The 17381-nt window shown below is 36.4% G+C and overlaps 1 protein-coding gene across 1 annotated transcript in view; it reads right to left on the reverse strand.

Annotated features, from left to right (window-relative positions):
• The window catches only part of LOC128649615 (protein mono-ADP-ribosyltransferase PARP14), a 220457-nt gene that overhangs the window by 132060 nt on the left and 71016 nt on the right, over nt 1–17381 (reverse strand). The window contains exons 3-4 of the mRNA XM_053702975.1: nt 14620–14659; nt 434–513 (exon numbers count right to left, since the gene is read on the reverse strand). Coding sequence (XP_053558950.1) covers nt 434–513; nt 14620–14659 — 120 coding nt within the window. The remainder of the gene's footprint in view (nt 1–433; nt 514–14619; nt 14660–17381) is intronic.

A 17381-nucleotide genomic window follows, 5' to 3' on the forward strand; every position in this document is an offset into this window, starting at 1 on the left:
TAGAACATACAAATTTAAACAACATTACAATTTACTTCTATTATTTATTTTGCTTCATTTTTTAGATATCCTTATTTGAAGAAAAAGCAATGCACATGGGTGAGCCAATCACATGAGGCTTCTATGTGCAGCAACCAATTAGCAGCTACTGAGCATATCTAGATATGCTTTTCAGCAAAGAATATCAAGAGACTAAAACAAATTAGATAATAGAAGTAAATTAGAAAGATGTTTAAAATTGCATTTTCTTTCTAAATCATGAAACAAAAAATGTGGGTTTCATGTCCCTTTAACTGATCTTATCAGTTTCAGAACCTGCATTTGTGTTCTGTGATGAATAATAACGGCATGTGTTAGCTGCTTAGTTATTGTTTTCTTTGGTTAGATGTTCCTTGTTTATTTCTTCGTTTGTGTATTTTACTGTTCAACTTACCATCTCAGGTTCTTCTGTATAATTCACCAATGTAGTAGGTTCTTCATAAGAATCTTTCATATTCATATCCCTCTCACTTTCTATAAATAGAAAAATGAATACAGAAACAAATTTACCATAAAGAAAAGACACTTGATATAGATATAAATGCAATAGCATACTGTGTTTCCATTCTCACTTTCTAGGGTTGGTACAAAAGGTAGAATAATATATTTGAATATTATTGATCAATAATGATTTGGTGTTTTACTAACTCTAAAATATATTCTTATAATAGGCCCACTATCATGTTTAGGTCAGTGTATAGCACTTAATATGTTGCAAAAATTAAGAAAGGAGTATGGGAATCCAAATGTTTTTTTTTCTGAAAATCTTAATTGAATCTTATATCATTCAATTGAAGACAGAACATTTCTACTTTTTTCTGTTCTAATCATCAAACTCTAAAGCAAAGTATGCAGCAACCTAGAGGCTCCTACACTTGGAAATCTGCTTGCCTGGTGTTTTATCTGACTTTAGACTTTAGTCAATTTCCATTGTGTTACTTTAGGACACAGAAATGGATCCAATATTCCATAATACCCATAACAGACATTTTTGAACTAATGACATGATTAAACAATACTTTGTCTGGGACTTTGCACGTTATTGTGTTTTGGGGAAACAGTCTAATAATTACACTTATATTTGTTTAGACTGTATACCTGGGAGGTTTACCAGCAATTATAAACAATATTTTCACTAAAAAACACATACAAAGATTGCTGTGCCTCCTATTTTAATATTATTAAGTACAGTTTAAATTAGTAGATAATTCACATACTTTCAACCCATTCATACTGGTTTATTGAGATTATTAGATTATTATTATCATCTAACAAAACTATCTTTCACAATGATCCAAAAGATCTCTTTGGGACTAAGAGGTGGTGATTTGGAAAAATCATTATTAAAGGCAGAATGCAAATCGATCTATTTATTAGATACATTACAACCAAAAGGATTAAATTAGAACAACAACTTCTATGTATGGTTACCATAAACAAAAAGAAAAAAGTCCGGAATCCAATCCTTAGTAGATAAAACATAAACTTTTATTCTTCCATATGGTTAAAATCAGAGCGGATAAGACAGGACTGGTCTTACGCGTTTCAGCATTGAGCTGTAATCATAGACCTAACATGATGTTATGTCCAACCTCTTTAAAAAGTAACTACTTAGTTGCTATTGGTCAAGCAATTAACAATATATTAAAGTTATACCAAACTCATAAGTACACGATAAATGGTTTGACAATGTTAGATGTGGTTAGAATACAAGAACAATCAATATAAAAAGCAGTATATAAAGATTGCTATATTGTTGCCAATTAAAGAAATATAAATATTGGTTGCCCTTACACTACACACACAGTGAACATGTTATACAAATATCACATTGAAATTTTTTTTTTTTTTAATAATTTTTGTTGATGGATGGAACTAATAAAGAAGATATAAAAGATGTGTAATAGCCCTTACCTTCATGCTACACTAATAGGTGATGAGAAGTGAGGCGCTAATAAATAAATATCTATGTTCCACTAAACTACTTGTGGTATATACATTGATAGTGCAATATCATGAGTGAACATGATGAAGATATAATCTATCCCTATGAAAGTCAAAGTATGAAAATGAGATGCACTAGAACCAATGACCTAAATCAATCTTAGATAATGTATATATCCAAAATATCTAATCATGGCTAGAAATGCGACTTATGACTATTCCCAAAAATGAATAATGTCATATTCAGAATTAAACCCATTGGGTACCTGTGTAGCTAATTTAAAGATCCAAAAGATTTCCTGTTTGGATAGAAGCGTATCTCTGTTGCCACCTCTAATGGGATTTTTGATGTGTTCAATAGCTGAGTATTCTGTTTATGGACATCGAGAAAATGTCTCGATAATTCTGAGCATCTTTTTTCATTTGTGATATAACCTAAATGTTCCCTAATTCGTGTACGTACATCTCTACTTGTCATCCCAACGTATTGTAGGTGATGTTCTGTACATTCTATGGCATAGATAACAAAAGATGTGGAACATTTTATGCAACCTTGGGTTTCAAATCTTTGTCCTGTGACACATGAATAGAATTCCTTGCCTGTTGTCAGAAATTCACAAGACTTATAACGTGAATTACCACATCTGTAACTACCATTGGTACTAAGCCATGAACTCTCTCTTTTGGCAGTATTGATGTAGCTAGGAGCCAACAAATTGCCAAGTGTTACATTTCTTGAAAACACACACTTACAGCCATTTTCTACTACTTTTTTCAATTTCTTATCACCATATAGACTTGGAAAATATTTCTTGCTAATCATACAGATTTCAGAATATTCAGAGGAATATTTGGTAATAAATAGTGGCTGTTTGGTGTTCTCTTTCTTGGGTTTTGTTTGTAATAAGTCATCCCTGACAACAGAGTGTACCTCATTTGAGATTTTGTTAACCATTTTGGTGTCATAGCCTCTGTCTTTAAAACGTCTCTTGAGTTCCGTACTCTGTTTTTGTGTCTGAGCAAATTCTCTTAGTTCGTAAAAAACATAATTTATGTAAGAACTTACCTGATAAATTCATTTCTTTCATATTAGCAAGAGTCCATGAGCTAGTGACGTATGGGATATACATTCCTACCAGGAGGGGCAAAGTTTCCCAAACCTCAAAATGCCTATAAATACACCCCTCACCACACCCACAATTCAGTTTAACGAATAGCCAAGAAGTGAGGTGATAAAAAAGTGCGAAGCATATAAAATAAGGAATTGGAATAATTGTGCTTTATACAAAATCATAACCACCACAAAAAAAGGGCGGGCCTCATGGACTCTTGCTAATATGAAAGAAATGAATTTATCAGGTAAGTTCTTACATAAATTATGTTTTCTTTCATGTAATTAGCAAGAGTCCATGAGCTAGTGACGTATGGGATAATGATTACCCAAGATGTGGATCTTTCCACACAAGAGTCACTAGAGAGGGAGGGATAAAATAAAGACAGCCAATTCCTGCTGAAAATAATCCACACCCAAAATAAAGTTTAACGAAAAACATAAGCAGAAGATTCAAACTGAAACCGCTGCCTGAAGTACTTTTCTACCAAAAACTGCTTCAGAAGAAGAAAATACATCAAAATGGTAGAATTTAGTAAAAGTATGCAAAGAGGACCAAGTTGCTGCTTTGCAAATCTGATCAACCGAAGCGTCATTCCTAAACGCCCAGGAAGTAGAAACTGACCTAGTAGAATGAGCTGTAATTCTCTGAGGCGGAGTTTTACCCGACTCAACATAGGCAAGATGAATTAAAGATTTCAACCAAGATGCCAAAGAAATGGCAGAAGCTTTCTGGCCTTTCCTAGAACCGGAAAAGATAACAAATAGACTAGCAGTCTTTCTGAAAGATTTAGTAGCTTCAACATAATATTTCAAAGCTCTAACAACATCCAAAGAATGCAACGATTTCTCCTTAGAATTCTTAGGATTAGGACATAATGAAGGAACCACAATTTCTCTACTAATGTTGTTGGAATTCACAACTTTAGGTAAAAATTCAAAAGAAGTTCGCAACACTGCCTTATCCTGATGAAAAATCAGAAAAGGAGACTCACAAGAAAGAGCAGATAATTCAGAAACTCTTCTGGCAGAAGAGATGGCCAAAAGGAACAAAACTTTCCAAGAAAGTAATTTAATGTCCAATGAATGCATAGGTTCAAACGGAGAAGCTTGAAGAGCCCCCAGATCCAAATTCAAACTCCAAGGAGGAGAAATTGACTTAATGACAGGTTTTATACGAACCAAAGCTTGTACAAAACAATGAATATCAGGAAGAATAGCAATCTTTCTGTGAAAAAGAACAGAAAGAGCAGAGATTTGTCCTTTCAAGGAACTTGCGGACAAACCTTTATCTAAACCATCCTGAAGAAACTGTAAAATTCTCGGAATTCTGAAAGAATGCCAAGAAAAATGATGAGAAATACACCAAGAAATATAAGTCTTCCAGACTCTATAATATATCTCTCTAGATACAGATTTACGAGCCTGTAACATAGTATTAATCACAGCGTCAGAGAAACCTCTTTGACGAAGAATCAAGCGTTCAATCTCCATACCTTTAAATTTAAGGATTTCAGATCCTGATGGAAAAAAGGACCTTGTGACAGAAGGTCTGGTCTTAACGGAAGAGTCCACGGTTGGCAAGAGGCCATCCGGACAAGATCCGCATACCAAAACCTGTGAGGCCATGCCGGAGCTACCAGCAGAACAAACGAGCATTCCTTCAGAATCTTGGAGATTACTCTTGGAAGAAGAACTAGAGGCGGAAAGATATAGGCAGGATGATACTTCCAAGGAAGTGATAATGCATCCACTGCCTCCGCCTGAGGATCCCGGGATCTGGACAGATACCTGGGAAGTTTCTTGTTTAGATGGGACGCCATCAAATCTATTTCTGGAAGTTCCCACATTTGAACGATCTGAAGAAATACCTCTGGGTGAAGAGACCATTCGCCCGGATGCAACGTTTGGCGACTGAGATAATCCGCTTCCCAATTGTCTACACCTGGGATATGAACCTCAGAGATTAGACAGGAGCTGGATTCCGCCCAAACCAAAATTCGAGATACTTCTTTCATAGCCAGAGGACTGTGAGTTCCTCCTTGATGATTGATGTATGCCACAGTTGTGACATTGTCTGTCTGAAAACAAATGAATGATTCTCTCTTCAGAAGAGGCCAAAACTGAAGAGCTCTGAAAATTGCACGGAGTTCCAAAATATTGATCAGTAATCTCACCTCCTGAGATTCCCAAACTCCTTGTGCCGTCAGAGATCCCCACACAGCTCCCCAACCTGTGAGACTTGCATCTGTTGAAATTACAGTCCAGGTCGGAAGCACAAAAGAAGCCCCCTGAATTAAACGATGGTGATCTGTCCACCACGTTAGAGAGTGTCGAACAATCGGTTTTAAAGATATTAATTGAGATATCTTTGTGTAATCCTTGCACCATTGATTCAGCATACAAAGCTGAAGAGGTCGCATGTGAAAACGAGCAAAGGGGATCGCGTCCGATGCAGCAGTCATAAGACCTAGAATTTCCATGCATAAGGCTACCGAAGGGAATGATTGTGACTGAAGGTTTCGACAAGCTGCCATCAGTTTTAGACGCCTCTTGTCTATTGGATACTGAATTTATTTGGAAACCCAGAAAGGTTACCCTTGTCTGAGGAATCAATGAACTTTTTGGTAAATTGATCCTCCAACCATGATCTTGAAGAAACAACACAAGTCGATTCGTATGAAATTCTGCTAAATGTAAAGACTGAGCAAGTACCAAGATATCGTCCAAATAAGGAAATACCACAATACCCTGTTCTCTGATTACAGACAGAAGGGCACCGAGAACCTTTGTAAAAAAATTCTTGGAGCTGTAGCAAGGCCAAACGGCAGAGCCACAAACTGGTAATGCTTGTCCAGAAAAGAGAATCTCAGGAACCGATAATGATCCAGATGAATCGGAATATGCAGATATGCATCCTGTAAATCTATTGTGGACATATAATTCCCTTGCTGAACAAAAGGCAAGATAGTCCTTACAGTTACCATCTTGAATGTTGGTATCCTTACATAACGATTCAATATTTTTAGATCCAGAACTGGTCTGAAGGAATTCTCCTTCTTTGGTACAATGAAGAGATTTGAATAAAACCCCATCCCCTGTTCCTGAACTGGAACTGGCATAATTACTCCAGTCAACTCTAGATCTGAAACACAATTCAGAAATGCTTGAGCTTTTACTGGATTTACTGGGACACGGGAAAGAAAAAATCTCTTTGCAGGAGGTCTCATCTTGAAACCAATTCTGTACCCTTCTGAAACAATGTTCTGAATCCAAAGATTGTGAACAGAATTGATCCAAATTTCTTTGAAAAAACGTAACCTGCCCCCTACCAGCTGAGCTGGAATGAGGGCCGCACCTTCATGTGGACTTAGAAGCAGGCTTTGCCTTTCTGGCTGGCTTGGATTTATTCCAGATTGGAGATGGTTTCCAAACTGAAACTGCTCCTGAGGATGAATGATCAGGTTTTTGTTCTTTGTTGAAACGAAAGGAACGAAAACGATTATTAGCTCTGTTTTTACCCTTAGATTTTTTATCCTGTGGTAAAAAAGTTCCTTTCCCACCAGTAACAGTTGAAATAATAGAATCCAACTGAGAACCAAATAATTTGTTACCCTGGAAAGAAATGGAAAGTAGAGTTGATTTAGAAGCCATATCAGCATTCCAAGTCTTAAGCCATAAAGCTCTTCTAGCTAAAATAGCTAGAGACATAAACCTGACATCAACTCTGATAATATCAAAGATGGCATCACAGATAAAATTATTAGCATGCTGAAGAAGAATAATAATATCATGAGAATCATGATGTGTTACTTGCTGCGCTAAGGTTTCCAACCAAAAAGTTGAAGCTGCAGCAACATCAGCCAAAGATATAGCAGGTCTAAGAAGATTACCTGAACACAGATAAGCTTTTCTTAGAAAGGACTCAATTTTCCTATCTAAAGGATCCTTAAATGAAGTACCATCTGACGTAGGAATAGTAGTACGTTTAGCAAGGGTAGAAATAGCCCCATCAACTTTAGGGATTTTGTCCCAAAATTCTAATCTGTCAGACGGCACAGGATATAATTGCTTAAAACGTTTAGAGGGAGTAAATGAATTACCCAATTTATCCCATTCTTTGGAAATTACTGCAGAAATAGCATTAGGAACAGGAAAAACTTCTGGAATAACCACAGGAGATTTAAATACCTTATCCAAACGTTTAGAATTAGTATCAAGAGGACCAGAATCCTCTATTTCTAAAGCAATTAGAACTTCTTTAAGTAAAGAACGAATAAATTCCATTTTAAATAAATATGAAGATTTATCAGCATCAACCTCTGAGACAGAATCCTCTGAACCAGAAGAGTCATCAGAATCAGAATGATGATGTTCATTTAAAAATTCATCTGTAGGGAGAGAAGTTTTAAAAGATTTTTTACGTTTACTAGAAGGAGAAATAACAGACATAGCCTTCTTTATGGATTCAGAAACAAAATCTCTTATGTTATCAGGAACATTTTGCACCTTAGATGTTGAAGGAACTGCAACAGGCAATGGTACTTTACTAAAGGAAATATTATCTGCTTTAACAAGTTTGTCATGACAATCAATACAAACAACAGCTGGAGGAATAGCTACCAAAAGTTTACAGCAGATACACTTAGCTTTGGTAGATCCAGCACTAGACAGCGATTTTCCTGTAGTATCTTCTGACTCAGATGCAACGTGAGACATCTTGCAATATGTAAGAGAAAAAACAACAACATATAAAGCAAAATTGATCAAATTCCTTAAATGACAGTTTCAGGAATGGGAAAAAATGCCAAAGAACAAGCTTCTAGCAACCAGAAGCAATGAAAAATGAGACTTAAATAATGTGGAGACAAAAGCGACGCCCATATTTTTTAGCGCCAAATAAGACGCCCACATTATTTGGCACCTAAATGCTTTTTGGCGCCAAAAATGACGCCACATCCGGAACGCCGACATTTTTGGCGCAAAATAACGTCAAAAAATGACGCAACTTCCGGCGACACGTATGACGCCGGAAACGGAAAAGAATTTTTGCGCCAAAAAAGTCTGCGCCAAGAATGACGCAATAAAATGAAGCATTTTCAGCCCCCGCGAGCCTAACAGCCCACAGGGAAAAAAGTCAAATTTTTGAAGGTAAGAAAAAATGATTAAATCAAATGCATTATCCCAAATATGAAACTGACTGTCTGAAAAATAAGGAAAGTTGAACATTCTGAGTCAAGGCAAATAAATGTTTGAATACATATATTTAGAACTTTATAAACAAAGTGCCCAACCATAGCTTAGAGTGTCACAGAAAATAAGATTTACTTACCCCAGGACACTCATCTACATGTTTGTAGAAAGCCAAACCAGTACTGAAACGAGAATCAGCAGAGGTAATGGTATATATAAGAGTATATCGTCGATCTGAAAAGGGAGGTAAGAGATGAATCTCTACGACCGATAACAGAGAACCTATGAAATAGACCCCGTAGAAGGAGATCACTGCATTCAAATAGGCAATACTCTCCTCACATCCCTCTGACATTCACTGCACGCTGAGAGGAAAACCGGGCTCCAACTTGCTGCGGAGCGCATATCAACGTAGAATCTAGCACAAACTTACTTCACCACCTCCATCGGAGGCAAAGTTTGTAAAACTGAATTGTGGGTGTGGTGAGGGGTGTATTTATAGGCATTTTGAGGTTTGGGAAACTTTGCCCCTCCTGGTAGGAATGTATATCCCATACGTCACTAGCTCATGGACTCTTGCTAATTACATGAAAGAAACTGGCTTTTGTCTATACCTTTAAAAACATGCTTGGGATGTGCGCTATTTGCATGAAGGAGGGCATTACCTGATATCTTTTTGCGGAATAAATTAATGTTGATCTTTTTTGAAACTATGTTTCCTGTAAAAGTAAGATCTAGGAAACAAATGCTAAGCTTGTTCCATTCATGTGTTAATTTTACTCCTGTGTCTTGTTCATTTAAGTAAGTGACAAATCTATCAGCATTAACTTTATCTGAATCCCAAATGAAAAGGAGATCGTCAATGAAGTGATGAAAGTACATGATATGTTTTTGAAGAGGTTCTTCTATGTATACCTATAATTGCAGATAACTGAGTATAAACAACAGAAAACAACAACACTAATACATATTAACCCTTTGATGACAGGGTTAATTTGTCTACATCAGAACAACGTTCCAATGTAAACAAATTGAAATCCTGCGATCGCATGCAGAGATTTCAATGATGGGATTGGTTCAGGGGGCATCCCTATGACGCTTGGCGTTCCCTCCAGACCGTGATCGCATCCTGGCACGGTTAGGACGGAATAGAACACCATAACGGATGATCTCATTGTTCTAACAATAGAAACACTCCTGAGAAGCTTCAAGGTAAATATCAGGTATAAGGGTCATTACAGCCACTTTGTGTACTTAAAATCACGTTTAAAAAAATGCCAGTCTCAGCACATATAGTATATATTATTAACTCTAACATAATTACACTGCCCCATTACACTTACGTCCCACCACAATGCCAATTTAACAAATCACCTTAGACACGCACACCACAGCTACATACAGTTTGCAGATAATAGATTTCTAAAGCAAAGGGAGTCAACACATAAAAGTACAAGAACAATATGCACTGGTCACAAGACTTTATTTCAAGGAATCAAACCCTTGTATCAAGGAGTATTTTTAGTCAGAATAAGCAAAAAATATATTATTTCATGCTCCAATCCAGTTATGTAAAAATATGGTAAAATAAGTTAAATCGTAGTATAAAATATCATTATAATTTTTATAATTAAAATAAATGTAAAATAATTTTTATTAGTGGAACATGTATTCTCACAACATACGAACAATTATAAGGAAAATAAATATGAAAAACAAGAAGAATAGAATTCCTAAAAAATACAGGAATCTGGTAAATAGAGGTGTGTTTGTGTATAGCTGAAGTATGAAAAACAAAATTCCTATTATGATGCAATAAAATGACAGGTAAAAAACTGTGCAGTAAGATATTCTATTATACTTTTAAGTACAATAATAAATACGATATGCATTAGCGAAAAGGAAAGATTTTTGCCAAGAAAAATGATACTGTTCTTAAATCAAAAGAATAATTTTGAAAATAAGGTATAGCACCATACTCGTTTACACATGCAAATATTGTGATATATAGAGGAAAAGATACAAACGTACGTGCAATAAGTAAATAATAAAACAACAACAAAGTATCAATCATACATTCAATACAAACGAAACAACACAATTCTGCAACATATTTAAACATGATCAACCAATAACAGTGAATCAGGAAACACTTCCGGTTCATGTAGTGAATAAGTAAAAGATATTTGAACTGCAGAGAGAAAAGAAAATTATTCAATCAAATACACTGCCCCTTCCCAACAGAACCTATTAGTAATAGAGGGAGGGATTTGTATGAAAATAAATAGCTACCCATATGAATTTGAAAGAGCATTCGTCTAATTCGTCCCAGCTTGTGGGTTAGCTGTTACACACGATAATTCTACAGCCTGCACCTACTAGCACATTGGTGTGCTCTATTATTATGTGAGTACCCATTTGGCCAATATTATATCGAGTTCATATTTGTGTTTGATGATCCTGCACATGAGGTGCCCCTCCGTTCTTCTTTATATTCTATGTACCCATATGAAGAAGCGTTATGTGAAACGTGCACCAGGTGCGCACATGTTGGGATCCTAGTCTCATCTTTTTAACAGTATGGCTTACTCCTTAGCTTAATATAACCTGTCTTTGAAATAATAGTCAGCAAAACAATAATTATAGCTCCCGCTATAGAAGGAGCCTAGCCTCAGATAGATTGAATCGAACAATATAACGATAAGTGACTCCCAATAGCAGGAGCTCTAACAAACAAAAATACTTTGTTTAATATTTCTGTAAGGCAGTATAAATATTATTGCAAAACTCAGGAGTTTAAGTATTTTGAACAAAGTATGTGCGTGTTGTGCCTGTTTGTTTAATAATCTCAATAAACCAGTATGAATGGGTAAAAGTATGTGAATTATCTATTAATCTAAACTGTACTTAATAATAATAAAAAAAAATAGGAGGCACAGCAATCTTTTTTCGGCACATTTGTGCTTTCCAGTGAAAAATATGATTAAAGGGATAGTAAACACTAAAAATGTAATTGTTTAAAAAGATAGATAATCACTTAATTTACCATTCCCCAGTTTGCAACAGTTTTAAACAAAGGATACCAAGAGAATGCAGCAAAAAAATAATATAAGAAAATTTGAAAGTTGTTTAAAATTGCTTATTCTATTTGAATCATGAAAGTTTAATTTTGACTTTACAGTCCCTTTAATACAATTGTTCCCCAGCAAATCTGTGTACACAGAATCAACCCCTTACTAGGTTTCAAGAAGCTCAATAATTAAAAAAAAATTTAGAGTTTTTAAGATTATTATTTTTCTTTAATTAAGAAAAATATTTAAATTGTTATTATTCCAATAACGAACAGCTGAAAAGTTGATCAAATATTATTATTATTATCTGTTATTTGTAGAGCGCCAACAGATTCTGCAGCGCTATAAACAAATGCGGAGTACAACCTTAAGAAGGTGATCAACTAACAGCTGGACTCTTAGGCTTACATGCTAAGGGGGTTCAGGGGATAGCAATGAAGGAGAGGAACTGGTATAAAGAAAGGTTAGCGTAGGTTGTATGCATCCCTGAACAGTAGAGTCTTTAGGGAGCGCTTGAAGCTTTCAGAACTAGGGAAGAGTCTTGTGGAGCGAGGCAGAGAGTTCCACAAGATGGGAGCCAGTCTGGAGAAGTCCTGTAAACGGGAGTGTGAGGAGGTAACAAGAGAGGAGGAGAGTAGGAGGTCATGAGCAGAGCGGAGGGGATGGGAGGGAGAGTATCTGGAGACAAGGTCTGAGATATAGGGGGGAGCAGTGCAGTTGAGGGCTTTGTTTGTCAGAGTGAGAATGTTGTGTTTGATCCTAGAGGCAAGAGGAAGCCAGCGAAGGGATTGGCAGAGAGGTGCAGCAGATGAAGAGCGATGTGTAAGGAAGATGAGCCTGGCAGAGGCATTCATTATGGATTGTCAAGGAGCTAGGCGGCAGGTGGGGAGACCAGAGGACAGAGTTGCAGTAATCAAGGCTGGAAAGGATGAGAGAGTGGATTAAAATCTTAGTTGTGTCTTGTGTAAGGAAATGTCTAATTTTAGAGATGTTTTTGAGGTGGAAGTGGCAGGCTTTAGCCAAGGACTGAATGTGAGGAGTGAAAGAAAGATCTGAGTCAAATGTGACCCCAAGACATCGGGCATGCGGGGTAGGGGTAATGATGGAGTTGTCCACAGTTATAGAGATATTGGGGGTGGAGATTTTGGAAGAAGGGGGGAAAATAAGGAGCTCAGTTTTGGAGAGATTTAGCTTGAGGTAGTGAGAGGACATCCAGGAAGAGATGTGAGAAAGACAGTTAGTGACACGGGTTAGCAAGGAAGGAGATAGGTCTGGTGCAGAGAATTTGATTTGGGTGTCATCGGCATACAAATGATATTGGAAACCGTGGGACTTTATTAGGGAACCTAGTGATGACGTGTAGATTGAGAAGAGAAGGGGACCGAGGAAAGAGCCTTATGGTACTCCGACAGAAAGTGGTGATGGGGCAGAGGAGGACCCACAGAAGGCTACACTAAAGGTACAGTTTGACAGATAGGAAGAGAGCCACGAGAGGGCTGTGTCACAGATGCCGAAGGATTGGAGGGTTTGGAGCAAAAGAGGGTGGTCAACAGTATCAAAGGCTGCGGACAGATCAAGGAGGATAACCAGAGAGAAGTGGCCTTTTGATTTTGCTGTAAGTAGGTCATTGGTAACTTTAACAATTGCTGTCTCTGTGGAGTGATGGGGACGAAATCCAGACTGCAGTGGGTCAAGGAGGGAGTTTAATGTAAGGAAGTGGGATAGGCGTGCATATACTAGCTTTTCGAGAAGCTTTGAGGCAAGAGGGAGGAGGGAAATAGGGCGGTAGTTGGTTGGGGAGGTTGGATCAAGGGAAGATTTTTTGAGGATAGGTGTGACCAGTGCATGTTTCAGAGATGAGGGAAATATACCGGTGCTGAGGGAGAGGTTGAAAATGTGTGTGAGTATAGGGATAAGGGTAGCAGAGAGGGAGGGGATTAGCTGTGAGGGGATAGGGTCAAGGTCACAGGTAGTGAGGTGAGAGCGCAGTATAAGTGCCAAAACTTCTTCGTCAGTAACAGGGGAGAATGAGCTAAGTTTAAGGTTATGTGGGTTGTGGTTGATTGAGAGCATTTGAGGGGGTGAGAGAATGGAATTATGTTGAGAGCTGATTTCGTTTCTGATGGAGTCGATTTTGTTAATGAAGTAACTGGCAAAGTCTTGAGCTGACAGAGAAGTTATATTAGGAGGTGGGGGAGGGTGGAGAAGAGTATTGAAAGTGGAGAACAGACGTTTTGGGTTTGAAGAAAGAGTAGAGATAAGAGTAGAGAAGTAGTGTTGCTTATGGAGATTAAGGGCAGAATAGTAGGAGTTCAAGATGAATTTGTAATGAATATAAATAATTAACTTAGAGATAGTTCACCTCCTAATAATTATTATATGTATCTATGTATTTATAATTGTATATAACTAAATCAGTGATTTTCTGATAACTGGAAAACTATTCTGAAAAGTTATTATTCTAAAAATTAAAATTTTATGTAGAAAGCCATGATTTAAATTGAGCCTTACTGACTTTTGATTTTAGTTGTGGTTTAAATTCTGATTTAGATCAATTTGATTTAAATCGAATCCACCTTATTATCAAGCAAGGAACATTTTAGACTCAAGTACCAGTTGTGCACCAACATTAATTTCCTGCAAGTTTTACTTTAAACATTTTTAAGTTAAACTTTTTCATGCAAATAATATTTTTAACATGTATAATTGCTGTTTTTATATTAAATATATAACATTTGAGGTTAATATCCTTTGTTAAAGGGACAGTCAATTAAAAATTAAATTTTCATGATTCAGATAGGGCATGCAATTTTAAACTTTCCAATTTACTTTTATCATCAAATTTCCTTTGTTCTCTTGGTATTCTTTGTTGAAAAGCTAAGCCTAGGTAATCTGATCAAATGATTTCTAAGCAGTTGAAGGCTGCCTGTAATCTCAGTGCATTTGGACAGTTTGTCACAGCTAGACGGTGCTAGTTCATGTGTGCCATATAGATAAAATTGTGCTCACTCCTGTGGAATAATATGAGTCAGCACTGATTGGCTAAAATGCAAAGGTGCTGCAATATATTTATCTGTACAAGATGGACACAATGATTACATAGGAAGTAAAATTATGGTATGGAATGGAATTATGGAATGGAAAGCTCTTTTGATGGTTTACTGTAATTTAGTTATTTTTTCTGATATAATCCCCTCCTTAATGCTATATAAGAATGTCTCAAACATGGTAATAATATACATATAAAAGTAGATTCCTTACCTTTCTCATCATCGCTTGAGCACGGTGCTGTTTCAACTTCCTAAAAAAACATGAGTAAGGAGGCTATATAAAAACACTTGCAATAGTGGAATTAATAGGATATAATTTAGCAACAGGAATTCTGCTGAATATATTTATAACACAATATTCATATACACAACAGTGTGTTTAACATGTTGAACAGAGTGCTAAGTTAGTCAGTGGTTGCCCTTTTGCTGCTAATATTATTGTATTTTAATTATTCTCTGCACCTGCATTTGTGTTCTTTGATGACAATTGCTTGTGTTAGATGGTCAATGTTGGCATATTTGATTAGATGTGTCCTGATTCTGTCTCAGAAATGATTATGTATGTTGTGTGCTGAGTAGTGTTTTTTATGCATTAACTGTTAAGTAATTGAGCTATTGTAGTATATTAGTATCTGCTTACAGGGGTTATATTTTCTCTGTTATGTGCATTGTTGTTTTATGCTTGGATTGTGACACACTGGAAAGAGACTGCTTGAATATACTGAGCTAATGGTGTCTACAGTCAATCAAAATTCCAATACTAGTGCACTGCATAATTTTTCATGGGATTTCAAAATTCTAAGGCCTAGATTTAGAGTTCGGCGGTAGCCGTCAAAACCAGCGTTAGAGGCTCCTAACGCGGGTTTTTTACGCACTCCGGTATTTAGAGTTTATTTACCGCGACTCAAAATACACCTAACGCTCAACTTTCTACCGCCACCTCAGACCCAGTAGTAAACATATACCGCACAAAAAAACATCCACGAATCACAAAACAAATATTACACAAAGTACACTTACACTCATACAAACACAACACTATCTTTATTTTTCGGAATTGTTATTTTTTCTTTAAAATACAAAGGATTAAAGTTGCGAGATCTCGGGTGTTTGAAAAAAATCCACACAAATCCATTTTCCCATTGACTTACATGGACATACGGGAAAAGACCCTCATATACCTACATCTAACGAATAACATTATCACAAACATACACTCATCGATGCATACAAACAATATACACCACATTACATACACAAAATATTTATTTATTACAAAAAGAACACGATTTAGTTACTTTTTCACACAAGCTCATGACGTCACTCACTTTACGAGGAAAACCAGTCTTAGAAAAAAAAATATAGAAATCTTTGGAGCCTCCATTGACTTCTATTGGGAAGACGTGCTCGTGCACGCGAAACCCTCATTTCCCTAACGCACGCAAATAGCGTAGACGGAAAAACTCCAAATACCAGCGCTAGAAAATACATGCTTTTATGCGTTAGACCCAGCTATGATAAATAGATCAAGAAATGACTATTTCCCTATGGTGGATTTATGTTTTTTAATATTAAATATTCACCACACCATAAATATTTTTAACACTTTTAGATTACATCAACTACAAATCCCCATCACTAGTAACACATTATTATTTCAATAAAATTACATTTACAATTAAAATAAAATTCAATACACATTTCTGGATTCACAAACACTACACAATGGGAAACATCTCTCATTTACCTTTATTATTGCATTTCTGTTATTCAACTCATATGCTTGCAGCAACTGCATATCTACATAGGCTTAACACATGATCACTCATGGATGCACATACATTACTTTTAACATTCACTCATACATGTGCATTCAAATGATGGGGGAAAAACACATTACATTCTCTAGAGGAATCACAAAACACAACATATGGATTTTACTGTACTTTTAACATCATGATTCCATCACCAGAAACCATTAGGAATTACCTACAACAAGAACATCATTACACCAGATTACAGATGTCACTTTATGGGAAGGAACAACAATGCCAGACCGCTATATAGAAGTCAGCATATGTGGGACACAATCACAATATATACGTACATGTACATAACACGCATCACCCATCACGCAACCACAAAGCACACATTTAGATTTTATTCAGCACACAATAACAATGTAGCACAATACAACAACACAATGAGGATTTCACAACTACATAGGCAGGTTAATAATATCATGACGTCATTACAAGATTCAACCATACACATCACAGATTCACCACTGTACCGCCCCTTTAGGAACTTTAACACTCAATACTACAATACAACATATACGTAAAACACACTTTTGAACAGCATTATTATGGAGATTTCAATGGGACAATTCAGAAATATTGTCAGATCGCACATCAATTATATATATAATACTACAGATGGCAGCCGGAAGTTATTCAGTATTCGTGCAATTTTTATGGGACGCATACAATATCGTCAGATCGAAAATCACTTATATATATAATACTACAGATGACAGACGGGAAGTTCGGAATTATTATTGCGATTTTAAAGGGACGCGTACAATATTCACATCTCGGCAATCACTTATATATACAATACTACAGATGACAGCCGGAAGTTATTCAGTATTAGTGCCATTTGAAAGGGACGCATACAATATTGACAGCTCGGCAATCACTTATATATACAATACTACAGATGGCAGACGGGAATTTCGGAATTATTATTGCGATTTTAAAGGGACGCGTACAATATTCACATCTCGGCAATCACTTATATATACAATACTACAGATGACAGCCGGAAGTTATTCAGTATTAGTGCGATTTGAAAGGGACGCGTACAATATTCACATCTCGGCAATCACTTATATATACAATACTACAGATGACAGCCGGAAGTTATTCAGTATTAGTGCCATTTGAAAGGGACGCATACAATATTGACAGC

This window comes from Bombina bombina, chromosome 2 (assembly GCF_027579735.1).
Source record: "Bombina bombina isolate aBomBom1 chromosome 2, aBomBom1.pri, whole genome shotgun sequence".
Lineage (NCBI taxonomy): Eukaryota > Metazoa > Chordata > Amphibia > Anura > Bombinatoridae > Bombina > Bombina bombina.